At 40.1% G+C, this 15608-nt stretch overlaps 1 protein-coding gene across 2 annotated transcripts in view; it reads left to right on the plus strand.

Annotated features, from left to right (window-relative positions):
- The window catches only part of INKA2 (inka box actin regulator 2), a 36404-nt gene extending 21262 nt beyond the window's left edge, over nucleotides 1-15142 (plus strand). For both annotated transcript variants that reach the window (XM_063297433.1, XM_063297432.1), the window contains one exon: nucleotides 13235-15142. In XM_063297433.1, coding sequence (XP_063153503.1) covers nucleotides 13241-14272 — 1032 coding nt within the window. In that variant the 5' untranslated portion in view covers nucleotides 13235-13240 and the 3' untranslated portion in view covers nucleotides 14273-15142. The remainder of the gene's footprint in view (nucleotides 1-13234) is intronic.
- Nucleotides 15143-15608: the final 466 nt, after the last annotated feature.

A 15608-nucleotide genomic window follows, 5' to 3' on the forward strand; every position in this document is an offset into this window, starting at 1 on the left:
TGACTTACCTATTCCCTTTCCACTGAAGAACTCCAAAGTTTATGCTAGATCATTCTTGTGCACCTAGGAAAATATTAGGAGTTCCAACTTATATTCATTTTCTCATTAGGACAGGGGTACAAAAATATAGTATTGGTGGAGGGAGGTGACATGGTTCTGGTAGTTTGCAATCCCCATTTGATCAGAAGTCTTTTCATGGCCTGTCCAAGAGCCTGGTTTTCAGTTATGGGATCAAATCTGATATTGTAATTTAATCCCCTCTTTGTTGCAAAGGGAAAGGAAAAGCAAAGCTGCCATTAAAGGGTGGTAAGAAGTGACCATCTCAGCTTAAAGTGTCTGACATAAAGTAAGTCCAAGAATACCAAAGTATGATCTGGAAAACATCCCACCTGAATTTAGAGATCACTTCAGAAATAGATTTGATGCACTGAACGCTGATGACCGAAGACCAGAAGAGTTGTGGGAAGACATTAAGAACATAATATGCGAAGAAGGTGAAAGATCATTTAAAAGCCAGGAAAGAAGGAAAAGATCCAAATGGATGTCCAATGAGACTCTGGAACTTGCTCTTAAACACTGAGTAGCTAAAGCTAATGGAAGAAAGAATGAAGTAAGAGAATTAATCAGAAAATTTCAAAGGGCACCTCAAAAAGATAAGGAAAAATATTATGATGAAATATGCAAAGACCTAGAGCTAGAAAATCAAAGAGGAAGAACATGATCAGCATTTCTCAAGCTGGAAGAGCTGAAGAGAAAATTCAAGCCCTGAGTTGCTATCCTTAAAGATTCTATGGGCAATACATTAAATGACATGGGTAGTATTAAGAGAAGGTGGAAGGAATATACAGAATCACTGTATACAAAAGAATTAGTCGGTGCTCTGCTATTTCAGGAGGTAGTATATGATCAAGAACCATCGGTACTGAAGGACGAAGTTCAAGCTGCACTGAAGGCATTGGCGAAAAACAAGGCTCCAAGAATTGATGGATTACCAATTGAGATATTTCAACAATCAGATACAGCAGTGGAAGCACTTACTCTTCTATGTCAAGAAGTTTGGAAGACAATGACCTGGCCAACTGACTGGAAGAGATCTGTATTCATGCCCATTCCAAAGAAGGGAGATCAAACAGAATCTGGAAATTATCGAACGATTTCGTTGATTTCACATGCTAGCAAAATTTTGCTGAAAATAATTCAACAATGTGTGCAGCCTTATATCAATAGAGAACTACCAGAAGTCCAGGTTGGATTTAGAAGAGGATGCAGTACGAGAGATATCTTTGCTGATGTCAGATGGATCTTGGCTGAATGTAAAGAATACCAGAAAGATGTTTACCTCTGTTTCATTGATTACGCAAAGGCATTTGACTGTGTGGACCATAACAAGTTATGGCTAATATTACAAAGAATGGGAATTCCAGAGCACTTAATTGTACTCATGCAGAACCTGTACACGGATCAAGAGGCAGTCATTAGAACGGAAAACGGTGACACTGAGTGGTTCAAAATTGGAAAAGGTGTGCGGCAAGGTTGTATACTTTCACCCTACTTATTCAATATGTACACTGAACAAATAATTCGAGAAGCAGGAATGTACGAAGAAGAACGGGGTATCAGAATTGGTGGAAGACTGATTAACAACCTGCAATATGCAGATGATACAACTTTGCTTGCTGGAAATGAAGAAGACTTGAAGTACTTGCTGATGAAGATCAAAGATTGTAGTCAGCAATACGGACTACACCTGAATGTGAAGAAGATGAAGATTCTCACAAATGGACCAATAAACAATGTCACAATAAATGGAGAAGAAAATGAAGTCGTCAACGGTTTCATTCTACTCAGATCAACGATCAACTCTAAGGGAAGTAGTAATCAAGAAATCAAACGATGTATCGCACTGGGAAAATCTGCCATCAAAGACCTATCTAAAGTTTTCAGAAGTAAAGATGTCAGTTTAAAAACAAAGGTGCGTCTGATTCATGCCATGGTCTTCTCAATTGCCACATATGCCTGTGAAAGTTGGACATTAAAAAAGGAAGATAAAAGAATTGATGCATTTGAATTGTGGTGTTGGCGAAGATTATTGAAAATACCATGGACTGCCAGAAGAACAAACAAATCAGTTTTAGAAGAAATGCAACTAGAATGTTCTCTAGAGGTGAAGATAACTAGTCTTAGACTCTCAGACTTTGGGCACATCGTCAGGAAAGACCAATCACTTGAAAAGGACATCATGTTTGGTAAAGTCGAGGGCCAGTGGAAAAGAGGAAGACCTTCAATGTGATGGATTGATACAATTACCACAACAATGGATGCAAACATTGGAACAGTCAGGCATATGGCGCAAGACTGAACAGCATTTCATTCTGTTATACATAGGGTCGCCATGAGTCGTAAATGACTCGATGGCAACTAACAATAAGAAGTAACCATCTTAGCTTAAGGTGTCTGACATATGCTGACTCAGGTTTTTCATTGTCAGTGTTATCTGCAAGAGTAAAGCCACCTAGGATGTGGGACATACCAGCTCACCTACCATTTTGAAGAGGGTTAGCTAAAATGGGCCAGTGGAACTTCCTTGTAGTAAAAGGGCCTTCTGTGTGTACATTCGGCCACATCTATAGCTGTCTAAGATGTTCAGTCTTCTGATTTTATTCTTCTATTATATTAAAAAGTTTCATTTTAATATCAGGCATCTTTTAAAACTTTGCAATATGTGCATTTCTACCTTGGAAAAATGTCTTGAATACAAACACCTGGATTCATTGCTTTAACATCCAACCCTCTCCCCCTTATCAAAGAATAAATCCCAGTGGTATTGATGTAATTTCTATACATTCCTTTTGTGCTGATTATAGCATCCTCTTCCAATAACCCAAATATTGTTCACAGAAGGTTCGGTTTCCTCCCCCTTGTTGTTAAGAGCTGCTGTGGCAATCCTTTCTTTCCTGTTCTCAGGATTTCTCTGAACAACAATTTCCTCTCACGACACCTCTTTCATTCAGGGGAAGGACATCTGTCTTCCTTCCAATTACGAGAAGCTGCTTTTCTGGCCTCTCATTCAGCTGGGCTATGTTATCACGCTGGTCTGTACCAAAATATGAACACACTTTCTAGCACAACAGATGTGGTGACAAACTAGAAATGAAAACAAGTGCGGCCCAAGGGGATTGGGTGGCACTGAATTCCAGGGAAGCCCTGCAGACTCTGAGAGAGAGAGAGGGAGAGATGGAAAAATCAGAAATGGAGTGTGTTTAGATTAATCCTCTTTTAACTGTGTCTCCGTATCCTGAAATGTTTTAATAAGACAGGAAAATAATGGATAGTCCATCTCTCATCCAGGACATTAAACTCTGTTATATTGTGGCTATAATTGGGTGTGCCTGAAAATTTTTTTATCATTTTTAATGAAACATTAATATTCTACATGTCTTTTTTTAAACAATATTGTCTTGCCAGATTCTAAAGGCTCAAGACAGTACCAGCATGTTTAAATGCATGTTCTGTTTTGCACAGCTAGTACACCTATGTGAGAATGTCACTGAAATGCTATTTTCCTTTGAAATAAATTTTGAAAGCAATTTTCCTTGAAAGAAATTTTTCTTTCAAACTGAATAAGAACCAGTGGGGGGGGGGATCAGGATTTTTTTTTTCTCTGCATGACACTGCTCTCTACCATAGGCTTCTTCTATAGAGGTATTCTTAAACTTTTTCTCCTTTTGTTTCCTTGCATCTATTTCCATTTCTTAATTGTGAGAATACACAATGAATTGCTGTGTTTGAACAAAAGTGCCACTTACGGTTTTGCATACGGCATGATTTCTTCAAATGTAATATATATAAATGTATTTCTTTTGCTTCTGGCTTAAATTTCAGGCAGACTATTTTCATGTTAAAGATTTGCAAGTACAGCTGTATATCTTTAATATTTCAAAAAGCAGAACCTGAATTCATTTCTCTACCAACATTCATACATTCAGAAGGTGAATCAGAAGCTGAAGTATAAATGTTGATACAAGTAATGAATATTACCAAAAAAGCATTACTAGGGATTTGGAGAGAAAGTTTTGAGGGCATTGGCTTCCTTTTGCCTAAAAGAACAGCATGTAATAAATTATTATTTGATAACATAATATTTCTTCAGCAAAGGATCGTTACCTTGTCGTGGTGCTGGAGCTTGAGCACCTCAATGATGCCATGAGCTAAACCGTGAAGGGCCACCCAAGACGGGAAGGTCATGACAGAGAGGTCAGACTAAACGCGATCCCTGGGGAAGGTAATGGCAACCCACCCCAGTATTCTTGCCGTGAAAACTAAAGGGATCAGTACAACCAGAGATATGTCGGTATACCATCGGAAGATGAGACCCCCAGGTCGGAAGATGGTCAAAATGCTACTGGGGAGGAACAGAGGATGAGTTCAACTAGCCCCAGACGTGATGACACAGCTAGCTCAAAGCCGAAAGGATGGCTAGCGGCCGACGGTGCTGGTGGTGAACGGCGAATCTGATGTTCTAAGGATCAACACACCATTGGAACCTGGAATGTAAGAACTATGAGCCAGGGCAAATTGGATGTGGTTATTGGTGAGATGTCAAGATTAAAAATAGACATTTTGGGCATCAGTGAACTGAAATGGACTGGAATGGGCCACTTCATATCAAATGACCACCAGATCTACTACTGTGGACAAGAGGACCACAGAAGAAATGGAGTAGCCTTCATAATTAATAGTAAAGTGGCTAAAGCAGTGCTTGGATACAATCCAAAAACGATAGAATGATCTCAATTCGAATTCAGGGCAAGCCATCTAACATCACAGTGATCCAAACATACGCCCCAACCACAGATGCTGAAGAAGCTGAAGTAGAGCAGTTCTATGAGGATCTGCAGCACCTACTGGACAGCACGCCTAAAAGAGATGTTATTTTCTTCACGGGAGACTGGAATGCTAAGGTGGGCAGTCAAATGACACCTGGAATTACAGGTAAGCATGGCCTGGGAGAACAAAACGAAGCAGGACACAGGCTGATAGAATTTTGCCAAGACAACTCAATGTGCATAACAAACACCCTCTTCCAGCAACCTAAGAGACGGCTTTATACATGGACTTCACCAGATGGACAACACCGAAATCGGACTGACTACATCCTTTGCAGCCAAAGGTGGCGGACATCTATACAGCTGGTAAAAACAAGACCTGGAGCTGACTGTAGTTCCGATCACGAACTTCTTCTTGCACAATTTAGGATCAGACTAAAGAGATTAGGGAAGACCCACCGATCAGCTAGATATGAGCTCACTGATATTCCTAAGGAATATGCAGTGGAGGTGAAGAATAGATTTAAGGCACTGGACTTAGTAGATAGGGTCCCGGAAGAACTCTGGACAGAAGTCTGCAACATTGTTCAGGAAGCGGCAACAAGATACATCCCAAAGAAAGAGAAAACCAAGAAGGCAAAATGGCTATCTGCTGAGACACTAGAAGTAGCCCAAGAAAGAAGGACAGCAAAAGGCAACAGTGATAGGGGGAGATATGCCCAATTAAATGCAAAAGTCCAGAGGTTAGCCAGAAGAGATAAGGAATTATTTTTAAACAAGCAATGCGCGGAAGTGGAAGAAGACAATAGAATAGGAAGGACAAGAGACCTCTTCCAGAAAATTAGAAACATCGGAGGTAAATTCCAGGCCAAAATGGGTATGATCAAAAACAAAGATGGCAAGGACCTAACAGAAGAAGAAGAGATCAAGAAAAGGTGACAAGAATATACAGAAGACCTGTATAGGAAGGATAACAATATCGGGGATAGCTTTGATGGTGTGGTCAGTGAGCTAGAGCCAGACATCCTGAAGAGTGAGGTTGAATGGGCCTTAAGAAGCATTGCTAATAACAAGGCAGCAGGAGACGACGGCATCCCAGCTGAACTGTTCAAAATCTTGCAAGATGATGCTGTCAAGGTAATGCATGCTATATGCCAGCAATTTTGGAAAACACAGGAATGGCCATCAGACTGGACAAAATCAACTTATATCCCCATACCAAAAAAGGGAAACACTAAAGAATGTTCAAACTATTGAACAGTGGCACTCATCTCACATGCCAGTAAGGTAATGCTCAAGATCCTGCAAGGTAGACTTCAGCAATTCATGGAGCGAGAATTGCCAGATGTACAAGCTGGGTTTAGAAAAGGCAGAGGAACTAGGGACCAAATTGCCAATATCTGATGGATAATGGAAAAAGCCAGGGAGTTTCAGAAAAACATCTATTTCTGTTTGATTGACTATTCTAAAGCCTTTGACTGTGTGGACCATAACAAATTGTAGCAAGTTCTTAGTGGTATGGGGATACCAAGTCATCTTGTCTGCCTCCTGAAGAATCTGTATAATGACCAAGCAGCAACAGTAAGAACAGACCACGGAACAACGGACTGGTTTAAGATTGGGAAAGGAGTACGGCAGGGCTGTATACTCTCACCCTACCTATTCAACTTGTATGCAGAACACATCATGCAACATGCTGGGCTTGAGGAATCCAAGGCTGGAAGAAACATTAACAATCTCAGATATGCAGATGATACCACTTTGATGGCTGAAAGCAAAGAGGTACTGAGGAGCCCTATGATGAAGGTGAAAGAAGAAAGTGCAAAAGCTGGCTTGCAGCTAAACCTCAAAAAAAACAAGATTATGGCAACCAGCTTGATTGATAACTGGCAAATAGAGTGAGAAAATGTAGAAGCAGTGAAAGACTTTGTATTTCTAGGTGCGAAGATTACTGCAGATGCCGACTGCAGCCAGGAAATCAGAGGACGCTTAATCCTTGGGAGAAGAGCAATGACCAATCTCGATAAAATAGTTAAGAGCAGAGACATCACACTGACAACAAAGGTCCGCATAGTTAAAGCAATGGTCTTCCCCGTAGTAACATATGGCTGCGAGAGCTGGACGATAAGGAAGGCTGAGAGAAGGAAGATTGATGCTTTTGAACTGTGGTGTTGGAGGAAAATTCTGAGAGTGCCTTGGACTACCAGAAGATCAAACCCGTCCATCCTCCAGGAAATAAAGCCAGACTGCTCACTTGAGGGAATGATATTAAAGGCCAAACTGAAATACTTTGGCCACATAATGAGAAGACAGGACACCCTGGAGAAGGTGCTGATGCTAGGGAGAGTGGAGGGCAAAAGGAAGAGGGGCTGACCAAGGGCAAGGTGGATGGATGATATTCTAGAGGTGACGGACTCGTCCCTGGGGGAGCTGGGGGTGTTGACGACCGACAGGAAGCTCTGGCGTGGGCTGGTCCATGAAGTCACGAAGAGTCGGAAGCGACTGAACGAATAAACAACAACAAAACATAATATTTAAAAAATCCTAAAATGGTAGTTTTTTTAGGACACAACTATAGGATGGATAAATGGTAAATTAACAGAGCTCCAGTAGAGCAGGTGTGAGCTTATAAATATCTTGGGATACAGTTCCAGGCTTCTTTATCTTTGGGCACACATTTCTCCTATTGGGCCAGTGTTGCCCAGCATCGCTCCTCAACTGTCTTGAGTTCTTCCATTCGGGGGGGGGGCACTTTTTATTCTTGCAGCTTGAAACTTTCTTGCTAAGATTATTTCCCATCTTCTTTATGGTGTCTAGATTTCCACTTTTACTTTTACCCTAGAATCTTTCCAGTCCAAGTTTAGAAGATGCAAACCAGAGCCTGGTACTATCTCATTACTTTCTGGTCAAAATTAATTTTATTCGCTTAGGTCTGGCTTCACTGGTTCTCAGTGACCTTTTTAAATCAATTTTCCTAACAAAGGCTAATGAGAGCCAGCCTGGTGTAGTGGGTAAGGCACCAGGCTAGAAACTGGGAGGTTGTAAGTTCTAGTCCCACCTTAGGCACAAAGCCAGCTGGGTGACCTTGGGCCAGTCACCCTCTCTTAGTCCTAGGAAGGAGGCAATGGCAAACCACTTCTGAAGAACCTTGCCAAGAAAACTGCAGGGGCTAGTCCAGGCAGTCACCAGGAGTCAACACTGACTTGAAGGTGCACGCGCACACACACACACACAGGGGGGTGGGGGGGAGGGTAATAACAAACTCTAGTTCTTGGGTATCTCTTTGGGGAGCCTCTGCCCATTAGAGTTTGAAAATGCCTGGAGTCATCTTAGGCAGGGTATCTAGGATATTGATATCCAATCCAGTCTAAGCTAGTATCCAACCCCACGGTTTGTGGATTAGTCTCAAATGGGCATGTGCCAGTGTCTTGTGTCTCCTCCATTCTAACTCTGAAATTTGGGGGCCTTTACTTTGGCCAGGTTGGACATGCTCCTCAGTCTTATGGGGGCATTATAAAAACATTCCTCTTCAGCAGTGTATATGCCCATGTGGGAACAGCTCAGTGGAGTCCCTAAGCCACATTCTCCTTTGTGCCCCTGTTTACAGGAAATCTTAGAAGACATTTATCTATCCCATTTTAAAGAACTACCCTGGTAGAGAACACAATGCTTATCTGTCACTGCTTCTATCTGACCAGATCTCTGATGTATCTTTTCAAGTTGCTTGATTTTGTGCCTGTATTTGTTCTATTTGTCCCACTATAACTGAAGATTAGCACCAATCTTGGTGACTACCACTCATATTTGTATTATTGTTATTATATTAATGTTGTTGTTATGTAAGTTTATTACATTTTACAGTCACTTTTTAGTCTTGTCAGTAATTGTAGGTGAGTATGTTTCTATGTATTGTTTTCTGGCCTAAAGGCCGTATTATAGGCTTGTTTTTGTCCAAAAGCAGCTTTCCATATTTGTGTGCCCCTACACTGGGAACTCAATTAAGCCAAAAGAAGATAGAGCCAACAAGTAAAAATTGTGTGATTTCTTTACCTGAAAATAAAACACTTTTAAAACAGAAAAGCAGGAAGGAGGTGTATTAAAAAGGTAACCATTTTTAGATACTGAAAGAAAACAAAATGTGTTATCAAAGAAGGCAAAAATAGATTTGCGTGATATTTGCCTATGCTCATTTATTGGTACAGAAAAAATTAGCAACATTTGCTCTAATTTAGAAAGTAAAGTACAGAATTGGGAACAATATTGACCAGTTGACCTGTGTGCCTCATCCATTCAATGGACTCTGTTTTAGAACTTTGCAGCTCAAAAGCAATAGGTTCAATAGGTTGGAAACCACAGATAATGGGATAATATAAAGGCACAGTCTTCAAAGGCTGGTATACTGAAGTACTCTAATGTGGATCATCAAGGCACATATGACAGTGGCCAACTATCTACACATTAGCATCTGAATGCTTCTCTGTGAGGTGATGGGGATGAGGTCCATGGGGAGAAGCAAATAGAAATAGCGATCTCAGGGAGGACTGCCTAGTAATGTCAATTTGTCCACAGGCTTTTCCAAAACTGAAGCTGAATGCTGGAGTTCACTAACCCTATAGAAGTCTCACATTATGGACCATATATTCTGATTTCTCTTCAGGCTATATCCATAAGGAATTGTTAATCTTTTTAAACTGCCTCTAAGAACAAAGAACAAAATGTGTTTTAATTGGCTGTTATTTTTAGGTTGCTTGCAACCCACTCTGTTGTTTTAACTGACTTCACAGCACAATCCTCCTATAAGTAGAACACCAAGATCTGGTGACTTTAGACATCCAGCTGCAGTGTGTCTTATGTAACAGCCTTTATATAACTTTTGCTAATAGCACCACTAGAAGCATCATGTGCATTCTGTTTTTTTAAATACTGAAATACAATCTAAATTTGAGATTATAAAATAATTCAGTATATACAAAGAGAATCCATATGAAATGTTGATTAAGTAGGATGAAAATGTCTAGTTCAAAATATGTATGTGTGCATGTGTGTGTACTGTATATCACTATTGTTTCATTTTTACCTGTGTTAATTTTCACTAAGAAAAAAATCTAGGTTGCAGAAATCAAAGTAACTGCTAGATGGCAACAAAGAGATTGAGTTTTCTGTGGTCATCTGGATTTTTGCAGATATAGTAGCCCTAGACTAAGGCAACAACACCAAACATACTGTACTTACCCTAGAACAATCTTGTGCTTTCCGAAAGCTTTTGCTTAAACACTCATCAGCTCCTGATAATAAAGAGCTCATGCCAGCAACAGTGTAGACTGAGAAAGTCTACTTTGAAAAGTAAGATCCATTAGAGGGACTTTCTTCTGAGAAAGCATAGTTAATATTGTGCTGCAAGACTGCTTCTATGTGGGAATAAGTACTATTGAATTAATTTACTTCTAAGAAAATACACATAGGATGGTATTAGTTAGGTACCAAATAAATCATTAGGTTGGACGTCTGCAGAGGGTCAGATGGGAACAAGTGATATCATTACATAATTTCTGGCATTTGCATAAGTATCATGATGCCAATGACATTATTCTAGCTTGTACTAGATGCCTATGCCCATTAGGAAGATTTGTGATACAGTACAGCAGTATATTTTGCCAACTAGACCAAATCTTTACAGGGCACTTTTATTACTGACATTTTTCTCATCATGGTCTTACATCCTTTGCTAAATTATAGCCTTCTCTGACTTCTATTAGATTTTTAAAGCTTTCTTGCAAGAATAGTTGAATTTACTGCCTTACGTTTAATTTATGTGCAGTTGCCAACACTTATAATGTGTAAGAATAAGCAAGTGTTCACCGCACACATTTGCAAAGTCCTGTGGCCCTGGGTGGGTGCTGTTGGATCATAGTATGTACTTCACTCTCCATAGTTGAAAGAGGAGTTCCACCATTGAATATCCCACTGCTGTCATGTCAGTGATGGAAGGATTGAAAAGGAGTGTGACAGGGTACCTTGGGACACTTTAGGGAACTTTGGATCCAAAGGCCTGCCATTCTCAATAAGAGGAGAATTGTTCCTGTCTTGGAGCAGTGAATTGGAAATGAAAAAAGTGATGGAAACAAAATGTGGGCTTTCATAGGATACAGTTTCACATAATAATCTAACACTATTCCCCCCCCTCCCATTTGTAAGGCCTCTGGTAAAAGAATCTTTCCAGTGTAGTAGATAGCAGGTAGGACTGGGGAGGCCCAGGTTCAAATCCCCAGGCATCTATTAAGAGTACTAGATGACTGTGGGCTAATTATTCTTAGCCTAACACTTCACAGGATTGTTGTGAGGATGTTAGAAAAGGAGAAACCCAATTTGTAGTTCTGCTGCTTAAGATAATTCATTTGAATATGCCAGGCATAAAATCTGGAGGCAAATTTTATGTGTAGCTGGGAATGAAGTTCAGGCCATAATGGCTAGAGTGGTGAATCAGCCTCTAGGGAAGATCCTTGGTTTTGTGTTTCTTCCAGTTCCCTCTCTCAGTAGAAGCAGGGAATGAGGGCCTCTGAAATATTAATAATTCCTAATGGCTCCTTGTCACATGAGACCTGGTTTAGGAGGATGCCCCCTCCTTTCCCCCAAAAGGGGGAGTTATAATTGAATTGATGAACTGCACAGCCCAGCTATCCAGCATATGCTGACTTTCCTATCAGCTACAGTCATTACTGCAGGACCCTTTGTCACTCATCATTGCTTGATTACACCACTTGGCCTGCAAGGGGATTTGATGGGAAATGTCCAATAAGGGCATCCAAGCTGTTTCCAAAGTCAGTTTTGCAAAGCTTCGAATAAAGAGAGTGGGGAGTTCCATTTACAAGGCAGGATAGATTAGGAAGATACAGTACTGTAAATCTGGAAAAGAGGTAAGGTGATAGTTTTCTCTGAGGCTTAGAGAACAGATGGCCCCCCCCAGGAGGTTCTGCATGTGCGTAACTGTAATAGCTGTTCTATAAGAAGAAGATGGCTGTGGCTTGTACAGAAGGTGGATTGATTTGAATTTAGGGTTTAGCTGTAAACTGGCCAGAAAGAGAATTTTGAAATGGAACCTGAATTTAGGGACTGTGCTCAGCAGCTATATATACATTCTGGCAGGCAGGCTGGATTCTTGCTTCTACTTCAGCTGTTTCTGAATCCAGTTTTGAAACTTCTTACAGAAGACATGGTTGGAAATAGCTGCAGGGTCATACAGCCACTGGTTCCTGAAGAACAATGCCAATGAAATTCTGCTCCCAAGGACGTGGAAATTGCAGACATAGAACACGCTTAGTAACCTGAAGGCAGATAATGCCTGGGGGTGTAATTGTAAGCCATGCGTACAGGTGTTAAATGTATAGCTGCATTACAACAGCGCTCCAGAGAAAGAGGTTGAAGTGAGCCTGACCAAAATACATATTAAGGTTGTCAGTGGTTTTTTTCAGCGTCTTTATAAAACTGGCTGAAAATGCTAAAACATCAAACAATTCCACCTTTCCCTTCAGTTCTAGAAATGAGAGAGCAAAGAGTGAGTAGTGACAGCTGATAGGAAGTATGCCCAATTTGTTTTGTGAAGCTGCATGGGGAAGGAGATCTGGTTCCTTCAGAAGAGAAAGAACAAAGTGGAGCATTTAGAAGTTGGGAATGCTGGCATGTTTAACATGCTATTTAGGTTAAAAAAATAAATGTAAAGCTAGCACATTGGAAAGACGGATTCCTGCTAGCCTTCCCCATATACTTGCTTTCTATGCGCAAAGTTCTTGGAATCATCAGTTGTTTTTTGTGAGGGATTATGGAGGTGATTCTTGAACTCTGAAGTGGTAGAGTCCATAGATTTGCTATTACATTTACGTTTTATGAGAATTAAGAAAAGTTTAACAATCTCTTGTTGGTAAGAAATAATAAAACTTCACATGATGATAGGAATAATTTCCTAAAAGGTTTATTGACGTTTGATTAAATATACTGTATATCATGTTCTGAGAAAATAAAGGGATAGAACGTGGTATGTGCTAATTATTTAAAATCATACTTTGTTTCCTTGTGTAATAAAAAGAATGGTAAAAGACTAAGAAGACTAAAATTGATGCAATCACTTAATGAAATCAAATCAAATTCTCCCAAAATATGTGACTTGTTATAAGCAGCTAAAAAGAATAATAACTAGAAGCATAAAATGTGAGAACTTTACAGCTATACATTCTTTTAAAAATCAGGAAGAAAGCTGAATGTACTGGAAAATATTGTGGTAAATGTAAGACACACAAATGGATAACAGTGGATTTCACTTATATCCACATATTGCATGTATATTTCACACGTATTTCAGTTACATATGTTTGTGAACTCTGCCTTTTATTCTGTGTCTTTTTCTTTTACAACAGTTATCCATGAAGGAGGTTGGGGATGGGCTGCATGAACAGATGAACTGCATGATGGGTGCTCTGCAAGAACTGAAACTGCTCCAGGTCCAGACAGCTTTGGAACAGCTAGAGATTTCAAGTAACCCAAACCAAGTTTCAGAAATTGGCCAGCATCAGTATTGTCAAACCAGTAAGGAGATGCCAAGGGCAAAGCATGATACCAGCAAAGAGAGTGAGACCTTGCTGGGAAAACGTTATTTGGAAAATTGCAGATCTTCAGCCTTTTTATGCTCATCTCCTGTGTCACACTCTACCAGCCCACGTTGTCATATTTCTTTGCCGGATAGTAGCCAAGGGCACATAGCTTCATCCCTTAGCAGCATAGGTAGTGAGGATGACAGTGAACCTTCTTCAACTGTGAGCACAACAGAGCATCATTCACCAAGAATGTTGGAGTCATCTAGTGACAACACAACTAGCAGTTGGCTTTCTCAGGATACCAGCAGCTTGTCTGAGAATAAGTCCATTTGTAAGGACTGTTGGTTTTCTGATGAGAACAAAGACTGGACTTCCTCATTAATGTCTCAAAGTAGGAACAGACAGCCTTTGGTTCTGGGTGATAACATCTTTGCTGATCTAGTTGGGAACTGGCTGGATTTGCCAGAGATAGACAGAAAGGGAGAAAAGAATGAGGCATCGCTACCAAGCAGCAAGTCCCAAGAATTCTATAGGAAATTTTCCCTCACAGCTAATCTGTTCAAGAAATTTTTAAGGAGTGTCCGGCCAGATCGAGACAGATTGCTAAAGGAGAAGCCCTGCTGGCTGCCAACAAAAGACAAAGAGACTGAGATCTTAAAGAAGCCCAAAACAGTTAACAAACAGAAGGGGCTGTTTTACTTCCCAGTTCATGGGAGCACACCAGACTCTCAAGACAAAGCCAACAGGTGCCAGAAGAAGGAAGGAAGGAAAGCCAAGCCCAAACTCTGTGCCAAGAAGATCCATACCACAGTAGAACAGACTCAGTCAGGGTTTGATTTTAACACAGCAGTCTGGGTGTGAACTCCAAGACTCATCATCTCAGTTGCCAAAACTAGAGAGAAAGAAGTAAGAATGGTGAAAGAAATACCGTTCAGACCCAGACCAGGATGAGGAAACAGTGAAGAAGATGACTTCTATAGAACAAGTTGACACATAAGTAGATAAATATTACCACCACAAGCACAATTTTTATGACAAAATGTATTTGATAAATAGAACTAGAAGTCTCCTAAGGTAGTGGTTGCTACCTTGGATCATTTTGATAAGCTTCAAGTTTGCCAAATGTATTCACTTTATCTCCAGGTCAGGTAGCAACAGAACATTAGATCACAAGTATGAGCGTGTGTTACATGCACTTACATGTCTGTCTGTCTGTCTGATTGTTTTTTTTAAAAAATCTTTGTTTTTTTGTGTGCACTAATTTCTGGATTATGTACCAGGCAAATGAATAAGCACTTGACAATGAAGTTAAAAATGATGCATGAGTTTGTGAGAAAAGACAGACTGTGGGTCTTGAATGTAGATGAATGGAGTTACTACAGCCAGTTATCCCTTTGGTTTTAACTATTCTTTTTAAAAATAATTACTTCTGGCACACCCACCATTATCTGTCCTGTACTAGAACGTGTCTAAGGAGTGCTGTGTACTAGTAGTCTTACCATCACTCCAACCTCCTGATGAGCAAGAATTATTCATCTTTCATTTTGCCCTCAAAGCCTTAAACTCTAGATGTCACACTGAAGTTCCAAGTTCTAATAGACCTTTCCCTGATTCTGTAGTTTCATTTTGCATTTCTTACTGTGTTTGAACATAGTTTTGTAAGAATGTAGTTTTCTCTAGGGATCATCTCCCCAAGGGTTTATTAATAAAAGTGACATTCCTCTCTCCAAATGGGACTGTTTGTTCATTCTTTAGCATACCGTTATATTCTCTACATAGGGAAATGGAGAAACCTTTAACCCCAGTCATAATGGCAGTTATATAGTGAGATGTTCTTTTATTAGTATTGTGTCCAAAAACTGCAATACATATCAAGAACCATTTGTATTTACTGTATTATGATTTTCTTGGAGATCCTTATAATCTTGTAGACACTAAAGACAAATCAGAACCCTTATATTCTGGGTGGGGAGGAAGTAACACAATAAAAACTCTGCTGCATGACTACAGCTAGCTTTTATCCCAGGTTTGAGTCCTATTTGATCATGGAGCTTACTGGTGACTTTGTTCTAATTACTGTATTTCAAGCTAGACTACTTTGTGAGGTTCTGTTGTGGGATAATGTGAAGGTGTACTCTTTCGCTCCCTGTATACCATTTGGAGCTCTGAAAGGAAAGCTGAGATACAAATGCAAGAG

This window comes from Candoia aspera, chromosome 3 (assembly GCF_035149785.1).
Source record: "Candoia aspera isolate rCanAsp1 chromosome 3, rCanAsp1.hap2, whole genome shotgun sequence".
NCBI lineage: Eukaryota > Metazoa > Chordata > Lepidosauria > Squamata > Boidae > Candoia > Candoia aspera.